We start from the raw sequence: 18,293 nt of genomic DNA, 5'->3' as shown, positions 1-18,293 counted from the left end.
TCATTGACTATAAACATAATCAAATATTAGAACTTACCAAGAGTTTCATTTTTGCAGATTATTTTAGAATTGATTGAGAAGCTTTTGGTGTGTCGCCTTTTATAGGACTTTTGTAGAAATGCGGAAAATTAGCATTTAATTTAAATTTAACACATTCCGTATTTTCTGTAGTTAATCGAATTATATGCATTTTAAAATTCATCAGTTAAATAAGGCAATAAACTAAAATTATTATAAATATATATTCTATATATTCTACAAATTGAGTCTGAAAGAACTCTCTTTAAGAACTCTATTTAAGAAACTATTTCACAAAAATTTTTTGTGTCCGCAAATCAAATTGAATTGCCAGAAACCGCAATTATTTATGAGGTATTAATTAGTTGATATCAGAAATATAATCAATCATCCAGTTTCATCTGGTTGCGATACTATTTTGTAAGAAGCAAACTTTCGTGATTTGTAAATATTTTGTTGTTATTTATTTGCCATTTGTTCGCGTTCGCTTCACGTGACTTTAAAAGTTATGAGTGGAAAAGCGTAGATTACATAATACAAGATTCATTTTATGCCTTGGTCTCCTTGCTCTCTTTGCTCTCCGCGCTCTCCTTGCTCTCCTCCTCGGAGCTGCCAGGCTTGGCCTTGTTGAACAGCTCAGCAACTGGCACTGGACGATGACGCAATGGACCGTGAGGGGTTGTGCTGCCCACATCTGCAGCTGGGCTGGCTGAGGGAACCTTCTCGGGGAGTGTCACAGCCTCGATGGGTGCAACGGGCTCTTTGGGCGCATCCTCCTTGGGAGCAGCGGTGGTCTTGATTTCAGTCGGCACGGGAATGTCACGTTTGGATTTCTTGTGGTTAGATAAAGCTTCGTGGGCGATCAGAGCACCGGCAATTTGCTTGCCATGCTCCGAATTGTGCTGCAATCCCTCGCGAGCCAGCACCGAATGGGGTTTAATTGGAGCCGGACCACCATGACCATGTTCCTCCGCAATGGGTAGACCAGCATGGTGTTGGAGTGACTCGCGGGCCTTCTCCAAAACGGGTTTAATGGCAGGGGGACCACCATGACCATGCTCCTCATTGCGTTTCTCGCGAGACAAGTGCAATTTCAAAGTTTCTCCTTTGATGTTTGAGGGAGCGGCTTGGCAAATGACGCACAAGGCCACAAAGATCAGCTAAAAGTAAATAAACTGTATGCTATATATATCCGGTATTTGAATGGATCGAGCGCTCTTACGAATTTTCTCATTTCGCTGGCAAAAAGTATCTCGAACTGAACGGTCTAGATATTGATGATGAACTGCTGGAATCGTCGCGCATTCGGCGCATTTTATGGGATAGCGAATCTCTCGCTGGGCGCTATATTGTCATGTTTGAGATTGCTGTTAACCAGTTCGTAAATTGGTGATAATTGCCGTACCTTACATTGTACATATGGCGGAGAGACAAGTTTCTCGACTTGACTCGACTCGCACAGTATTTATTTTTCCCATTGATAGAGCTAATTATAAGCTGTAATAAAAATCACCGTAAGTCAAAAGCAGTGACAGACAGCAGCAGCATCTTTCCAACTTATACCCGTTTATATATAGTATGCATATTTTTTTTTATTGATATGTGCGAATCAAATGTGGCTCAAGGCGGCCAACTAGCCAGATTGACTTTGTGCTATATATTACTTGATCTCTAGGTCTTGGGAAGCCGGCATCATTAGTCATCTTTAGTTAGCATATTGATGCGAACAACACACAAAAACTATCTGCGCACGTTTAGAAAAATCAGTGCAAATATGAAAAGTTATAGGAAAGCTAATTGAAATGCACATAAATCTTAATCACTGTACGCCACTAATTGCAGGCTTTACGTAATGCGGCACTCTGGTTTACAGCTTAACTTTTCTGGGAATTGTACTAGTTTGCATTTTTAATGTAGTATAATTAATTAATTGCGAAACTCTATTTTTATAGCGTTTCTGTCTCACAACAACAATAGCAACAGCAACCACAAAATTATCAATTCAAATTTTGTAGAACGCGCGATGAGCAATCAGTGTGTGCACAATAAATGTAGAAAGAAAATGCGTTGTGTGGTAAAAATGTGTTAATGTTGTGCTAATCAGTGTGTACACACTGTTCGCAAAGTTCTCGCATATAAATTTTGTAAATAATAAATTTCTAGTTAAATATAGCAGTGTAAAAACGAACAAAATGCCTGCAGAAATTGAAAACATCAATCCGAGTGTCTATGGCAAGATTAAGGAACGTGAAACAACGGCCAACGAGGAGGACGAAGCTGTTGTGGATCCATTTGATACACGTGAAATTTTTGGTGCGTCGTTAATAAAGCAATATAGCAAAATCTCATCTAATCAATGTTAATTGCAGATCTGATACGTAACATCAATGACCCAGAGCATCCATTAACGCTTGAGGAGCTGCACGTGGTGCAGGAGCAGCTCATAACAATCAGTGACAAGAAGAACAATGTCCACGTGAATTTTACACCCACAATTCCGCATTGTTCCATGGCCACCTTGATTGGACTCTCAATACGCGTGAAACTGTTGCGTTCGTTGCCGCCACGCTTCAAGGTCACCGTGGAGATAACACCTGGCACACATGCCTCCGAGTTTGCCGTGAATAAGCAGCTGGCGGACAAGGAACGCGTTGCTGCCGCTTTGGAGAACAAACATCTGGCCGAAGTCATCAATCAATGCATCTCGGCGAGAAGTTGAACTCATGTACTTTGTATCTCTGTTTGTTAATAGTAAATATGTATAGTTTATTTTAGCATACGTCTGCAATCTTGGGTGGAACTAAAGACTATGGTAACACGGTTTTGAAGTTTAACAAGTGAAGCTATTGCTGCTGCTTGGAGGATGGTTGCTTTACACTGCTGGTGCTTGTCCGCTGCTGTTGTGTAGGATCGTATTTGTACGTCTTGACTAGCGGTCCCTTGCCCGCCTTGGCGAAGCGTATCTCATCCAGGCGCTGTCGCTCCTCGATCTCCTTGGTGATCTTCATGTTGTCCCAGGCTGCAAAGCGAAAAAAAAGAAAGTTAATTAACAAAGGAAGTTAGAAGCAAGAAGGCATTCTGCTACGGCGTAAGAGTGTCGGAATACTAAACGATCTCTTGAGAAGGACCGAGAGATTAGATACACAATTAGCTATAGAAAATAGAGGAATTTCAGAAGCACAAATTGTCAGCACACATCCTTGCTTAATGCATCGCCTTGTTTAGCAGGAGAAGCAGTTTATTCACTGGAGAACAGCCCACTTAACCTCCTCTGACCCAGAGTCTTAGTTACAACTGAGATTCCCCCCAAGTTATCAAAACAATAAACGTTACTTACATTCCTTCATGCCGCCGACGAAACCCTTCTTCTGCTTGGTGGGCAAGGAGCCAGGTGCATGCGTAATCATCTTGTCGATCTTGAAGTAATCCCGCACAGAGGGAATACGCAGCAAAGCCACTTGACCCAGTGAAATGAAATTACTGCAGGCCCAATACGTGAGAATGGCGGCGGGGAAATTCATGGTGAAGGGAAAGATGACCAAGGGCAGAGCACGCAGCACATACTTCATGGTGTTCATATTGGCAGCCGACAGACGCGCACTATCCGTGCCCAGTTCAATGGTTAGATACAACGTGGCGCTGGTGATGACGGGAAGCAGATACAAGGGATCCGCCAGCGTTAGATCCGTGAACCAGAATAATCCGCCATCACGCATCGACTCCACGGGCGCGTTGGCCATCTGACGCAGTCCCATGAAGAAGGAGATGAAGAGCGGTGCTTGTGCCAGTGGTACGATCATATTCTTGAGAGGATTAACGCCTTTCTCGCGCATAAACAGCATCATTTCCTGTGCGTAGCGTGCGGATTCGATGGCGTTTCCCGACTGACGGGCCTCGGTCATCTTCAGCTGCAGCACCTGCATCTGTGGCATGTTGTTGCTCATCTTCGCGGAGTTGCGTTGCGCGAGAATCACCAGAGGGAAGATGATGGTGCGCACCACAAGTGTACCAATGGCAATGGTGCCCCACCAGGGTATATCCCATGTGCAGTGCAGAAACTCCATGCAGTTCTGCACAATACCCACCGGCGAATAGCCGCCCAAGCCGATTGAAGCGAAAGGTGGTTCACCAGCCACCGTTATTGTCTCCATCAGCGTTTGTGGCTCGACGACTGGTGCCACTGGGGCTTCAGGAATGGCGGGCAGATCAACAAGCTCCTTGGTTGAGACTACAGGCATGGCATCTGTGCTGGAACTGGAACTGGAGCTGGCGAAGCGCATTGTAACTGGAGATGCCGCCATGGATCCATAGAGTGGCAGCAATGTAGACGCAGGTGGCGCTGCTAAGCGACTCCAGCTACTTGCCATATGCATATCCCGACTGCTGACAGTGGGAAACATCTGCAGAGTATATGTTTTTAGTTAGTAAAACGCATTCATAACAAACCGCACTTTGCAGGTTATGTCATCAACAATGGATGAACTTCGCTTGGCTTTGACTGCCGGCTGCTTACCTGTGTGCTTGTCCTGTTGGCCGTGCCATTGATCGCCAGCATCGCTTGGGAGGCGCGCCACAGCTGCATTCGTTTCGCCAGCATTTTGCAATTTGTTTTAATTTATAAAAATGTATAAAATTTGACGCATTCGCGTTTCGTAGAAAGAGATGGCAGTCGTCGTGGTCCCCACACAGCTGGTTGGGCAAAAACATATGATTGCTACCAGGGCCGTGAACTCAGTATATTTTTCGGTTAGTTTTAGCTGCAACGTTAGGTGTACAACTTAAATTTAGAAGCGCACGATTTTGTGAGAATTTCACATAAGAAATATATAAATTTATAAGAATATCAATACATAAAAATAATTTTAATAATGGCAGACTTTCCACAAGTATCTACATTCCCATCCCATTCCCAAATAACCAATTTGAGTCAAAACTGCAAGTGTTTTGCAAAACATTCAACGGCACATGAACTTACATATTTAATAAACTTGTTAATTAACCAGCTATTTAAAATTACATGTCTTTTAATCCGCCCTTTGAAAAAATATCAAAATGTTCAATAAAGAAAGTCAGGTTGGCATTTCTGATTATTGCTTAACGTTAATAAATTGCGGTCACACTTAATACCGGCTTACAGCTACATGGAAATCAATTTCAATTTAAAATTGAATTTTTATGGAATTTCAGATTAGAAAAATGACCGTTACTACAAATATCTTTGAAATAAAAGTGTGTATTATTATAGATAATTCAAAAAGTTACATAAATATATAAATTTTTTTCGACAAAATGTAAGTCGATTGACTAGCTGAAGTCCTAATTTTAACGGTTAGGGAGAAATTAAAAAGAAATTTAAAATGTTTAGTATATTTGTCATTAAATGAAATTATGTGTAATATAAATAATTAATATTAACTTGGTCCTTTAAAAATAAGTGAAATTTAACCTCAAACGTAAATACGCACGTTTAAGAGAACATTAGCTGGTGGAGCACAAGCAGCGCCACTTTTGTGCTCTTCACGATCGTCAGCGGTAAAGGAGCGAGCATGTAGCTCTCTTAACTTCAGTCGCTTTTTGGTGTTCGAGGCGAGCAGTCGTGGCGCGCACGCGTAGCAACTGGCACACACAAAGTAAATTCGAAAACGAAAAGGAAGAGGAAGAGCTGCTGATCGGTTGACGGGCAAATTAAAGTTTGAAACGATTTTTCAGTTACACGCGAGCGCTCCAGCGAATCGGTTATAGAGCTGCAGCGAAGTCGCAATCGCAATAAATTATTTGCGTGCAATTTCTTATTGCAATTTCGGTTTTTTTCACGAGCTGGCTGCCGTCGCCGCGCATTGTCGCGTTTGTTTTTTCTTGAGTCGCTGGCGCAGCGCAGCTAGCAAAGTTCTTTTTGCGCGGCAGCCGTCGTCGCTTGTCGCCTGCGTCGCAGTCGCAGTTGAATTTTCAATAAACGCGTTTTCTTTTGGCACGCTGCGTGGGCGCCCTACCATGCGTCTGGCTGCCTCTCAGACTGTGTCTCTGTGTGTGTGCGCGTACTTGTGTGTTAGTGTGCATTAGTTAATGTGTATGTGTTGCTAATTAAAACAACAACAACAACCACATCAATAACAACAACAACAACGACTGCAGTCGCAGCAGCTAGAAACGAGAAACGATAACTTTGACGCAAGCCAAACAAAGTGCTATCGATAAATGCAATTAAGCTCATTCACAAATTGGAGCAGCCAAAGCAACAACAACAACAACAACGACAAGAGCAACAGGTGTTGGGCTGCCATTTTAATAACAATTTAGTTTTTTTTTATTTTTCGGTGGTAAGTTTCAATTTCAAAACTTTGCGCTACTTTGTTCATTTGTTATTCGTTATTGTTATTGTTATTATTATTTTTTATCAGCAATGTGGAAAATGGAAGTAATAAATATATAATTGTTTGCCTTCTTATTAGCGGTCAGCATCAACCGCAGTTGAAATAATATTTATTAGTCCATTGACAACAACAACAACAATAATAAGTAGATCAATTACGCGGAACAGTAATATTACGATAAGAAAATAAACTGCCTTGCCCCCTTGCCCCCTTTGTCACCCTTTCGATGCCGCTGCCGCAGCCGCGTTGCAAGTGCAGCTCATTAAATGCTTAAGCTATAACAATCGAATCGGTTTATGGTCAAAAGCAGAACCCAACTCAAACTCGTATGTAGGACATCTGAAAAAATTAATATTCTTATCATTATCAATATCATTATCATTATCGTCATTATCATTTTCATTATGAAGGCAGTCGAAGACACTTTTTAATGTCTTCATATGGACAAGAAAAAAAAACTACACAAAAGATTAAAATATTCTAGAAATGTTTCTGAGGTTTATGAATTTGTGATATGAATATATGATTTGAAATATTTTTGGAGAAGGAAAATCAATGCTTCAAACTTTAAGCGATTCTTTAAGAACAAGATAGAGAATATATATCAAATATTTAAATATAATAATATATTTTTTGTGTTTCTGATTTTTTTGAAATATGGGTCGAAAATAAAAAAAATTATAGAATATTTTTTATATTTTGCTTTTACATTTATATATCATTTATGAAATATGAATGAAAATTAAAAACAAAAAAAAAACAATTTTAGAATATTTTTTATATTTTATTATAACATTTAGTTATTATTTGAATAACAAGAATATTTCATATATCAATCTTTAATCTTGAACTAGAATATTTAATTTATTTTACTATAGTAATACAATATTTACTCTAGAACTTGCTTAAAATAGAACGAAAAATCGTTGCTAATCTTAAAAATAAATATTTGATTAACTTTAAGCGCTTTGAACTGACTTTTCAAATGCAGTTTTTACATAAAATCGTCACAAATTAATTAGTAGCGAAGCTCGACTGCACCATAATTTTTTTTTTTTCGCACTTATAAATGCATATGTATGAGGCAAATCTGTTGTAATTCGTAGGCAAACAATTAATTAACGCAACAGACGCAAGTTGTTTGGCAAAGATAAAGCGAATAAAGAGAACGAGAGAGAGAGAGAGAGATCGGGAGTTATAAGAACCTCCTTCAAGATCATAAATTTGTTTATGGTTCGTTCTTGATGCGAAACACGCCCCACAGCAGCATTAGAGGCCAACGATATGCTGCTATTCTGTTAGATCTTTGCCGATACAAATCAGTATCACAATCAAATTCAGAATCGACTTAGAATGAGAGAGGGAGAGAGGGAAAGAGAGACGGCTACCAGCCTTGCGAATTCCGCGAAGTGCTTAAGGTGCTTAAGGTTATGATATATGTATTCCCGAGTTCCAGACAAACTCCAACTCCATTCGAATCGATATTTGCCTCAAGCAAAAATCTGAGCATGCAACACAAAGTGTGCTTCAAAGCGGGGCGGCTTAATTCAAATTGATTTCATGATTTTTCAGTTTTTTCCATTTCTTTCAATCGATTTTTATGTGCTCTTTTTTTTTGGCAAACAATTTGAAGTGTCAATTTGTGTTTATAAAACTAAACGTATTTATCAAGCCGCTGGCCATCGCAAGTGGGCAGCGTAAACAGTTAAAAAGCGCACACACATACACATAAATATATGTATATATATGTGTATATATAGATATCTATGTATTTATGTGTCTGAAGTCAAAAGCGAGCACACAAATCGTAGCTAGATATTTTCTGACTCGGCTGCAAAGTCAATTGCCAAATATGGCGCACTTGTTTGTGTGTGGTTTAATGTCACACACACACACACACACACATGCACACACACACACACACACTCATACACACCGACACACACTTGAAGAGTTGCACAAGTTTAAGTCGCTGCCCGTCAATATCTAAGTTTTTTGTTTAAGGAAATTCAACTACTTGTTTCGCCAAAAGACAGCAAAAAATAGTCACCAAAGCTGCGATAAATACTCACAGATATACCACATATGTATATATATACTATATATTGCTTTTTCCATTGTTGCTTGAATCAATATTGAGATTTGCATGTGTGTTATTTGGGCGCATAAATTTATTTGCCAATTGTTATCTAAGACTTCTCTTCGAGAGAGCAACGATATAAGGCTAGGCACATGTGTTAACTGATCTTAACATGGCTAAAGAACTTCAACTATTTGGCTAATTGTTGAATTATTTGCCGATTGCTATCCGCTGACTGACTAATGCGACAAGTTCGCTGACTAATCTGAAAACCACTTCCAGGAAAGGAATTCAATAGGCTTCTCCCAAGCAAACAGCATAACAACGAACGCTGTGAAAATTGCAATGGAAAAACTTAAAAAAAAACCAGCTTTTATTTGTTAGTTATTGAAGCTAAGCAATCGTTGTGAAAATCTAGCAGAATGAGAGCAATTTTTTAGCACTAAAAGCAAATTAAACTTGAAGCACACATATTCAATGAGAATATCACAAGAGTTGAGCTTTATTATGTGCTTTTGTAGATTGCATTTTTCTGAGAATATTTGTACATTCATAAACAAATGGAATAACCCAAGATAGAATTTGTAATTGAATTAGAAAATGGTATAAGCAATACATCAAAATCACTTATATTTGTGAAAATAGATAGAATTAGATTAGAGAACTGTAATAGAAAATTTATAATACACAAAATCACTATTCTATTTATAGAAATATATAAAACAAATTCTTAAAAAATAAATTAATTTGAAGAAAATTTGCACTACAGTAAGATTTGATAATTATTTCTTACAATTTATTTCTGACAATCTAGTATATTTTACACTCTATGGTATTTTTTGATTGTAGTACTATATTAATATACCAACTAATCAATATACCTTTGCTATACTCTTAGTAGTTTGCAAATATACCGCAAATATATATATGGAGAAAAATGTTCTATAAAAAATGGGTAGCGGGTATCTCAAAGTCGAGCACACTCGAATGCAGCTTTCCTATGTGTTAAATTCAAATTGAAATAAGAAAATTTCTTTATGCAAGTCTCTCTAATATTTCAATTTGGCACTGATTTGCATTTGGAAATCGATTTGCAGCGCAAACACAAAAACACTTTTGGAATCGCCTAAACGCAGCGATACAAAAATAAATAGCAAATTCTATTAGAACCTGTGCTAAATTTAAATGCGGAATGCGATGGCAAAATGTTTGAAATAACTAAATAAATGATGCGCCCATAAAATGTACTTGAAATTGCAAATCGTTTTAGTCGCATTATTTTAACAAATTATATTTGTAGCTAATTAGTTAAAATAATAAATATTTTTGTAAAATGCTCGTACTACTTTTTCTCACTGTAGCTCTGAAATCGCTTAAAGTTAATGAGTTAAACTCGTCGCAGTCGGAGATGCTGTCGAATGTATTAGTTAATTAGTATTAATGCTGCCCCCACAAAAATTGGCAAACGAATTGAAGTTAATCAATGAATCAACTGTTTAATGAATCACAAATCACAGAGAGAGAGAGAGAGAGGGAGAGTAGATTGGCTGACAGGTTTCACTGTAGTTGTAGTTGCTGCACTTGGCGCGTTTTTTCTTTGTTTTACGTCAACAAACCAAAACGAGCTGCAAACTAAGTGAAAGAATGAAACGGAGATACACACATATGTTATGAGTATGATATAAAATAAAATAGCTGCGTCGCGTAATACGCTAAGCCAACCTACGACGACGACGACGACGTTCTTTGCAACAGCTGCCGCTTAGAAACTAACCACACAGCAAATAAATAATAACAACAACAACTGCCAACACGAATGCATCAGTTAAAGGCACAGCCACAGCTTCAGCTTCAGCTTTAGCTTTAGCTTCAGCAGTTGCTTATTTAATATGCAAATGAGCGCATAAAAGCAATTCATTGCAGGGGCAGGGCAGCAGTTAAAGTCGGAGGGAGAGACCAAGAGAGTGTGAGAGGGGCAAGGGAATGGAATATTTGTTAAACAATAAATAAAAATGGCAAAAAGCAAAGAGCAGAAAAATACAGAATAGAAATAAATACATATAATTGTTATTCAACTGCTGCTGCTTTTGATGTTGATGAGGAGGATGCGCAGCGCTGTTGTCGACTGTCGATTCTCTATTGTGGCTGTGGCCCACGCAAAAACTAAAACAAGTAAGAAAGCTACAGTCCAGTGTGCTCGACTGTGACATACCCGATACCCATTGTTAATAAAAGCAAAGCATTGTGGTATTAATTTTAAAATATACCGATTTAATATACCGCAAAAATACTAAAAATATATTTGGTATACTGATAGTACTTCATCATTCAAAATATACCACATAGTGGAAAATATACTAAAATACTAAAAGTCTACCAAAAGCTATATTTGGTATATTGATATATTATTACAATCAATATTGCAAAATGCAAATTGAAATATGTACCACAAAATACTAAAAATGTACAAGACAATATTTCGTATACTGATATATGTAGTTCTGCATTCAAAATATACCACAGAGTGCCAAATAGACCAAATTGTCAGACAAAGTATTTTCTCATATTAAAGTATTTCTTAAATAACTTTTACATTTATTATAACCCGATTCCCGCTACCCATTGTGAATAAAAGCAAAACAGTGTGGTATTCATTTTACAATATACCAAATATGTGATAAATTTATATATTTCTACATTGAAAAAATACCATAAAGTGCAAAATATACCAGACTGTCATACAAAAGTTTGAAAATCAAATTTTCAGCAATCGTAAATACTGCAGTTCGTTATCGGGTATAATAATAAATATATTATGCGAGCGCGCAAACGCGGCGTATGAGTAATTTGCGTGTATGCAATTAGAAGCAAGCGCCGACAACACACACGTTGTTGCTGCTGCTGCTGCTGCTGAGATTGCAAGAATTAATCGCGTATAAAACAAAAAAGAACCACAAAATGTAATAACAAATGCGGCCAGCAAAAAAGCATTTAAGAAGCGAATAAAAAAGCAATAGCAACAGCAACAGCAACAAGAAATCCAAGCAACTTGACAAACACTCTGTGGGTGTTTGTAGTTCTAGTTGTTGTTGTCGAAGCTGTTGTTGTTGTTGTAGCCCACGCTTAAAATTAATAATAAAGTACGCAACAGCAAGAACAACAACGACGACCGAAAAGAGTTGGCACTGAAACGGCAGCTGTAAGAATTTTTTCGTTGTCATTCTGTGCACAGAATCAACCTTAAATTTATAATAAATTGTTTTGTACTCACTCTTTTTTTTTTTTGGTGGAGCTGCAGAAGGAGACGCAGCAGTCGGGAGCAGTTAATGTGCCCATCAAATTGCCATAAATCAGCTCATTTAAATTGTGTTTCGTGAGTTGAGAGCCCGCGTGAAAGGTGTAGAAACCGTAAATAACAATTGAGCATCATTTAGTTGCATGAATTTTACGTTGTAAACTCTGTAAGTTAAACATATAATAGAGTAGAACGTAACGTCTGCCTTATATGGCAAAGAGGTTCAACTCTGATTGAAGACAACGCGTCGTATGCGTAATTCAAATGGTCGTCGCATCGCCCACACACAGATTCGAGCACAAAACATAAATTACTACTTGCACAAAGGCGGGCTAGGAAATAACCAAAAAAAAAAAAATACAAATACAAATAAATAAACAACAAAACTAAGACTAAGACGTCAGCAGCTTATACTCAATAGCTTTGTTGTTGTTGTTGTCATGTCCATTTAAGCCTTGCCAATTTTGGCAACTTGTCGGCCACTTGGCGCTTCAAATGCTCAGGCTACCGACTGCGATGCTGATGATGATGATTTTACGCCTTTCAGAAACGCTTGAGAAGACGCAGCTGAATCGACCGCCCATACAATTTGCTTTTCCCATATTAATTTATCATTTATAAACGATTAAAGTTATATAAATTAAATTGCGCGCCCAAAACAAATTCAACTCTTAATAATAGGAAGCGCTTTTTCACGCTTTTTGTGTAATTATTGACTTAGTCTTTGCGGCATAGCTTCACTATATAAATAACTAGTATATATAAGGCTTTGACCCACCTAACTAAATATATATTTATATTTATTTTTATTTTACATTTTTGTTTTTGCACACTTCCGCCATGCGGTTCACTCTTTTATTGTTTTGTTCGCTTTTGTTTTTCTCGAGACTTCTCGGCTTGTTAACTTTCTAGGCTGCCATTAAAAAAAAGGCTGCTTTGGCGGCTTCGACGTATTGCAAACATTTCTAGGGCAACTCTCGACATATTTGGCCATGGCTGATTGCCTTGGCTCGCCTTGTCAACAGGTGAAATTTGTGCTCTTGTGTGTGTGTTTTCTGTTTTCTGTTGCCCGCCTAATTTGTTTGCGCTTTTTGCATAATTTTTCCATATTCCTCCACACTCGGATTTGCATTCTTCGTCAGCAGCAGCGCAACAAAAATATGAAAAAAGGCCAGGCAAAGATAAATAATGCTTCGATATGATGTCAAATCAGCGCGAAGGTTGCCAAATAAATTCACATTTAATGTTATTACGTCTCAAACACAAACAATGTTTTTTTCCAGAATCATTTTTTTCTTTCCATAAAATGTGTCAATTTGTTTGCCAATCAGTAACTGATTGAACCGAACTGATCAAAAGATAGCGAACAGATTTCTACCACACAACATAATTAATATTAACTGATTGTCAGCTGATATGAAACTCACGGAATTATGCAGATCTCTTTAGCTCCAAATTTATCAAATATTATATCGTAAACTTTTCATTTTAATCGATCGCGCATCGATCGTTGAACTTTTTTATGGATTTTTCTGCTAGCCTTGATCATTTCTATGGAATTTTGGCTCGTTGCTCGCTTTCGTTAAATTTGTAGTCATTATTTAAGCATATTAGATAAGCTCTTCATTAAGCTAAATGATTGCGTTTTTAGTTCAATATATTAACTATATTTGTAGCGGAGTTTAAATATTTAGTTCGATAAATTGACAATATTTGTAGCAGAGTTTTAATCACAAAATAAATTAAGAATATTTATAGAAAAATTGTAATATTCAGTTCAATAAATTAACAATATTTCTATCAGAGTTTAATCACAAAATAGTTTAACATTATTTGTAGCAAAGTTATAAAATTTAGTTCGTTAAATTGACAATATTTGTTGCAGAGTTTTTATTATAAAATAAATTAACAATATTTGTAGCAAGGTTTTAAAAATTTGTTCGATTTATTGACAATATTTATAGCATAGTTTTAATATTACATTTTGCTGTTTAAATCAATAATAATTAATATGCAAATTAAAGTCTTCTCTTTCCTGCTGAGTTCATTTAAATTTTAAGCACGTAAAAGTCAACACATTAAACTAATTTATTGTGGCCTCAATTTTGATTTGGAATGTTAAATTTTTCCAAAGAACTATTTTCATTGATAAATACCAAGTGTTGGAATCATTTATTATGCATATAGTATTTGATTAAATTGCAGATGCTTTGAAGGGTTGTTCGTCTGCTCTTCAGCAGTTTAGATTGTGTTTTTTTTTTGTTGGTCGCCCGCTGAGCGTTTTTAATTTAAGCAATTCACGTAAAACTAAGCTCATTAAATGTGGCATAATTATGTTTTGGGTTATCAGCGGAAAGAGATCGTCGAGATCGTTTTATAAGAATTTTGATTGAGAGCGCTGCAGAATCAATTTAAACAATTCACGTAAAAGTTGACTCATTAAATTACATAATTATATGCTGCTACTCATATTATCTTCGCAGCATGATCAAGTGGCACCCAGAAGACAACAAAAAAAAAAACAACAACAACTTTGAGTGCGTGTTTGCATAGCTAATTCTGTTCATTTTTTATTAGCAGCCACTTGCGGAGCTCTTCTTTTATTATTGTGCACAGCACATAAATATTTATTTGGCAGAAGACATTGCGACACATGTCTGAGATTTGTGCTCAAGGTCGCGATCAGTTGAAAGATTTCTTGGAAGATACTTTTTGGACTTTTTTTTGGGGATGTTTGAAGATTCGCTTGCATTAGGAGCATTTATTAAATTTTGGTGCTGGATTTACGAGCAGCTGCTGAAACGGAAATTCTCAGCTAATCGCTCTCAACTTGTTTATCCAATTCTCCATCTCTTTCTCTAAGCCTCTCTTTCTCGCCGAGTGTTTCAAGTGTCTTACGGCGGCGCCTTTGGGCCTGCACTGCGTTTTGTTGTTGTCTGATTTGCGGTTGCGGTTTTATGTTTTTTTTTTGTGTGGCTGTGTCTGCCTTCGAGAATTCTATTAGAGTCGAGCGTTGAGCCGAAAATAAAATCGTATTCGTCTATTGATTTGCATCTATATTGCCAGAGAGCACTTAAGCTTGGCATTTGCCGAGGGAACTTGTTTCACCTACATTGCTTTTTTTCATTTCCGCAGCTGCGTGTGCGGCAAGTTCTCCAGCACTGCCATTTGTATCTGTATCTTTGCTTTTTTTTTTGCCATGTATCCATGCAGTCCACGCAGTCACGAATTGTAACAATCGGTGGAGCCTATTGGAGTCCAAGGTTCGATTCGTTTGTCCATTTGAACTTTGCACAAAAAGCTCTTTTAACGTTCTGACGGATTAAAGCGGCTTTCGATTGGGACTTCCATCAACAAAAATGAAAAAAAGGCATAAAGAACTCATTAACGACTTCATCGATCAACCAACCGTCTTTGCTTCTTCAATTCTTGTAATTTTTCCAAGCCACCCACACTTTTGCTTATGCTTTGTTTATACCCGACACCTTTAGGGTAGAAGGGTATTTGTGACGGCAGGAAATGTATGTAACAGACAGAAGGAGAAATCTCAGACTTAATAAAGTCATAATCAGCGTCAACAGCTGAGACGATATTGCCATGTCCGTCTGTCTGTCTGTCCGTCCATATAAACTTTTACATCTAAGAAACTATAAGAGATAGAGATATAATTTTTTCGACACCATTTGTTATGCTTGCCCGCAGATCAACTTTATTTTCATTTTTTTACCACGCCCACTTCCGCCTCGCAAATCGACAAAAATCGAATAAGAAACGTAATTTAAAAGAGTCGCGAATTTTGGCATATTTTGTTAAATCTAGTATATATTGGCCTCTATGGTATATTTCTAATGTAGTAATCGATATGACCTTCGGTATATTTTTGCGGTATATTTGTGGTAAATTCTAAATATAATACTCCACTGTTTTTTTATTTAAATGGGTAGTATTTTTGTGGTATATTATATGGTATATCTTAAAAATAATACCGCTTTGTTTTGCTTTTAATCAAAATGAATAGCGGGCCAATGCCGTTTCAAGAGGTGATCGTGCGTGCCTGGGATAAACACTCTTGGTCACAAGTCAGATATAACGATCCAACGAACAACAACTCGTAAATTCATTTGTTTTCATTAAGCAAACAGCAATTGGACAAAGGGAATTGTGCGGGTGGCAAAATGAAAAAAAGGGAGAGGAGACACAGACAGACACACAGAGAGAGAATTGTGTAGCCTTCAGTTTGTTAGTTGAGCAATGCTTAAGCTCCATTTAATTGATTGTTAACAAGGTGTGAATTATTAATTAGATTTTGTAATGCCACAGAAAGAAGGGAACACATTATCATCGAAAGGGTCTCGATCGATCGATGGATCGTTAACAAAATATTCATTTACATACGCAAGTGCTAGTTGGCTTTTTACAAGTGCTCGATAAGTGATATTTACTTCCTAAGTTCCGCTTACAATTTTAACACTTGCCTGCCATATATAGAGCTAATATTCTGTAGACAAGTTTAAAATTAGAAATTCAATGATACTTGAACTTATTTTAGTGCTGTGTTTATGCTAGAATTGAACTGATATTGAAATTTAAAGAAATTCGTGATATTATTTTAGTTGCTTTTGAAGGCTTACTGTTTATAAGTGATTGATCAATAATTTTATTTCTTCGTATTTTATTTTATTACCATTATTTATATAGTACATCTTTCGTTTATTTTCATTTAAATTCGTACTCAATTTTGTTTTTTCTTTGAGACTTGCTCTTTGTATTATTTGTTTTTTTTTGTATAATTTTCATCTATATTTGATATTCTTTTCATGATATTAATGATTTGATCTTTGACGATTTTCATTTAAATTTGATTGGCAAAAGCAAAGTTTACACATATAAACTTAATATGTATTTATTTATGGTTCAAATAATGCCTATATTATATTACGATACGATGTTAAATTTACAAATATGGCAACTATTTGTAGTTAGGAATTTATCTACAAAGCTAATAATACTTATTAATAACGAAACAAAATTAAAGAAAGATTTACTCCGCAGTGACAAAATTATATTGTCTTTTTCTACTAAAATTTCAATAAAATTTTTAATATGACAACTGTGTTGTAATAAAAATGTCTTTAACAGATTTTAAATTTTGCTTGCTTATACATGTTTTTTATTAATTATGTAAACTTTATTAATTCCTTTGTCAAATAAGTTTTCAATATGACAATTTACAAATAAGGCAACTGTGTTGTAATAGAAATTTCTCTAAAACATTTTGAAATATCTCTGACTTTGACAGTCTTTGAATTTGAATATTTGAATTTTTATGACTATAATAATTCCTTTTTCTAATAACATTACAATATGACAATTTACATTTATGATAACTGTGTTGTAATAGAAATTTTTCTATAACTTTGTCAACTTCTCTATTAAAACAAAGTAAGATTGAAGAGTAGCCGAACGATTGTTGGTGTGACGCTATCGAATAAGCATAAAGACTGTCAGACTATGTGATAGCTCTATGGCCTGGGCATTTATGGGTCAGTCTATCCCAAAATAGGCAACAGAGTGTGAAGAGCGTCAACGGCGTCACAGCGACAGCTGCAGCTGACGTTGATTGAGTTGAAGTCCAGCATGTGGAGTGTTTTTCTACTTTTTTGTGCATAGCAACGATTCATCGATCGATTGTTCGGTTCGATTGTTGACGATGCGCAACACGTACGCGGATATCCGTGCTCAATCCGAATCCGACTCCCAAATCCCCCCAATTGTAATTAAACACGCTAAGCGGGCGTGCAATGCAAGTCAGACAGAAAGAGAGAGAAAGAGAGCGATAGAGAGAGAGAGAGAGGCTGAGAGTGGGAGTCATCGTCGTCTACTAGCCTGGAGGGTAAGTCAGTTAACGGCGCCTATCAACAGACCCATCTATCGCCTCGTATATGCTTCATCAAATTGAAATTATGCACAGCTGATCGACAGTCGGACAGTTAGACAGATCGCTTATGTAATGTCTCTGGGAATGGGAATTGGAATGGAAATGGAATTGGGACTGAGACTGAGACTCAGACTCAGACTCAGACTCAATCGCTGACAATTGAAGACAGCTAATAACTTTGACGAACAGTGAGCGAAAACTTCAACTCCAACTCCAACTCCGTCTACAAACTATCCTCGATCGTTGCAGCAATCGCAGCGACAACATGCAAACACTTCCTCTCTCCACAGAGTCATCTCGTTTTGCTCGTTTGCCATGTAACAGCTTTGCGCAAAATAATTTACACAAATAAATCAAAGTCATAAAATGCATAGAGCTGTAGCTGAAGCTGGAGCAGCGACTGAGTTGTGATCATCGCTTTCGTCTCTTGATTGCTTGACTCGGAAGATCAGCCAAAGATTTGCTGTTGCTTTTTTTTTGAGTAGCTTTTTAGTTACTTTTCGTTGTTGCTATTTGCTATCGCATTAAAGAATTTAATGAAATTTAATGAAAAGTTACACGATCGCAGACACGATTCGATCGTTTGTCTCT

General features: G+C 36.9%; 4 protein-coding genes across 7 annotated transcripts in view; 2 read left to right on the top strand and 2 right to left on the bottom strand.

Annotated features, from left to right (window-relative positions):
* Nucleotides 1-459: 459 nt before the first annotated feature.
* Nucleotides 460-1,359, bottom strand: LOC133841439 (uncharacterized). 2 transcript variants are annotated; one of them, XM_062273917.1, is made up of 3 exons: nucleotides 1,241-1,359; nucleotides 1,138-1,178; nucleotides 460-1,104 (listed from the first exon to the last, which is right to left on the bottom strand). In XM_062273917.1, exons 1-3 carry the CDS (start codon nucleotides 1,250-1,252, stop codon nucleotides 567-569), a joined length of 591 nt encoding a protein of 196 aa, XP_062129901.1. In that variant the 5' UTR covers nucleotides 1,253-1,359; the 3' UTR covers nucleotides 460-566. The 2 variants fall into 2 exon arrangements, with proteins under 2 accessions (XP_062129901.1, XP_062129900.1); XM_062273916.1 differs by having other exon boundaries at nucleotides 460-1,178; nucleotides 1,241-1,356.
* Nucleotides 1,360-2,111: 752 nt separating this feature from the next.
* On the top strand, nucleotides 2,112-2,792 carry LOC133841440 (MIP18 family protein galla-2). Its single transcript, XM_062273918.1, has 2 exons — nucleotides 2,112-2,331; nucleotides 2,388-2,792. The coding sequence occupies exons 1-2, from the start codon at nucleotides 2,211-2,213 to the stop codon at nucleotides 2,735-2,737; spliced, it is 471 nt and encodes a 156-aa protein (XP_062129902.1). The 5' UTR covers nucleotides 2,112-2,210; the 3' UTR covers nucleotides 2,738-2,792.
* LOC133841438 (mitochondrial inner membrane protein OXA1L) lies at nucleotides 2,387-4,865 on the bottom strand. The gene is made up of 3 exons (XM_062273915.1): nucleotides 4,532-4,865; nucleotides 3,356-4,418; nucleotides 2,387-3,037 (listed from the first exon to the last, which is right to left on the bottom strand). The coding sequence occupies exons 1-3, from the start codon at nucleotides 4,613-4,615 to the stop codon at nucleotides 2,862-2,864; spliced, it is 1,323 nt and encodes a 440-aa protein (XP_062129899.1). The 5' UTR covers nucleotides 4,616-4,865; the 3' UTR covers nucleotides 2,387-2,861.
* A 717-nt stretch (nucleotides 4,866-5,582) lies between these two features.
* The window catches only part of LOC133840430 (formin-J), a 45,432-nt gene continuing 32,721 nt past the window's right edge, over nucleotides 5,583-18,293 (top strand). For all 3 annotated transcript variants that reach the window (XM_062272244.1, XM_062272245.1, XM_062272243.1), the window contains exon 1: nucleotides 5,583-6,335. The gene's annotated coding sequence lies outside the window, so the exon portion shown is untranslated. The remainder of the gene's footprint in view (nucleotides 6,336-18,293) is intronic.

Source organism: Drosophila sulfurigaster, chromosome 3, assembly GCF_023558435.1.
Source record: "Drosophila sulfurigaster albostrigata strain 15112-1811.04 chromosome 3, ASM2355843v2, whole genome shotgun sequence".
Lineage (NCBI taxonomy): Eukaryota > Metazoa > Arthropoda > Insecta > Diptera > Drosophilidae > Drosophila > Drosophila sulfurigaster.
This window is presented reverse-complemented; position numbering and strand designations above follow the sequence as displayed.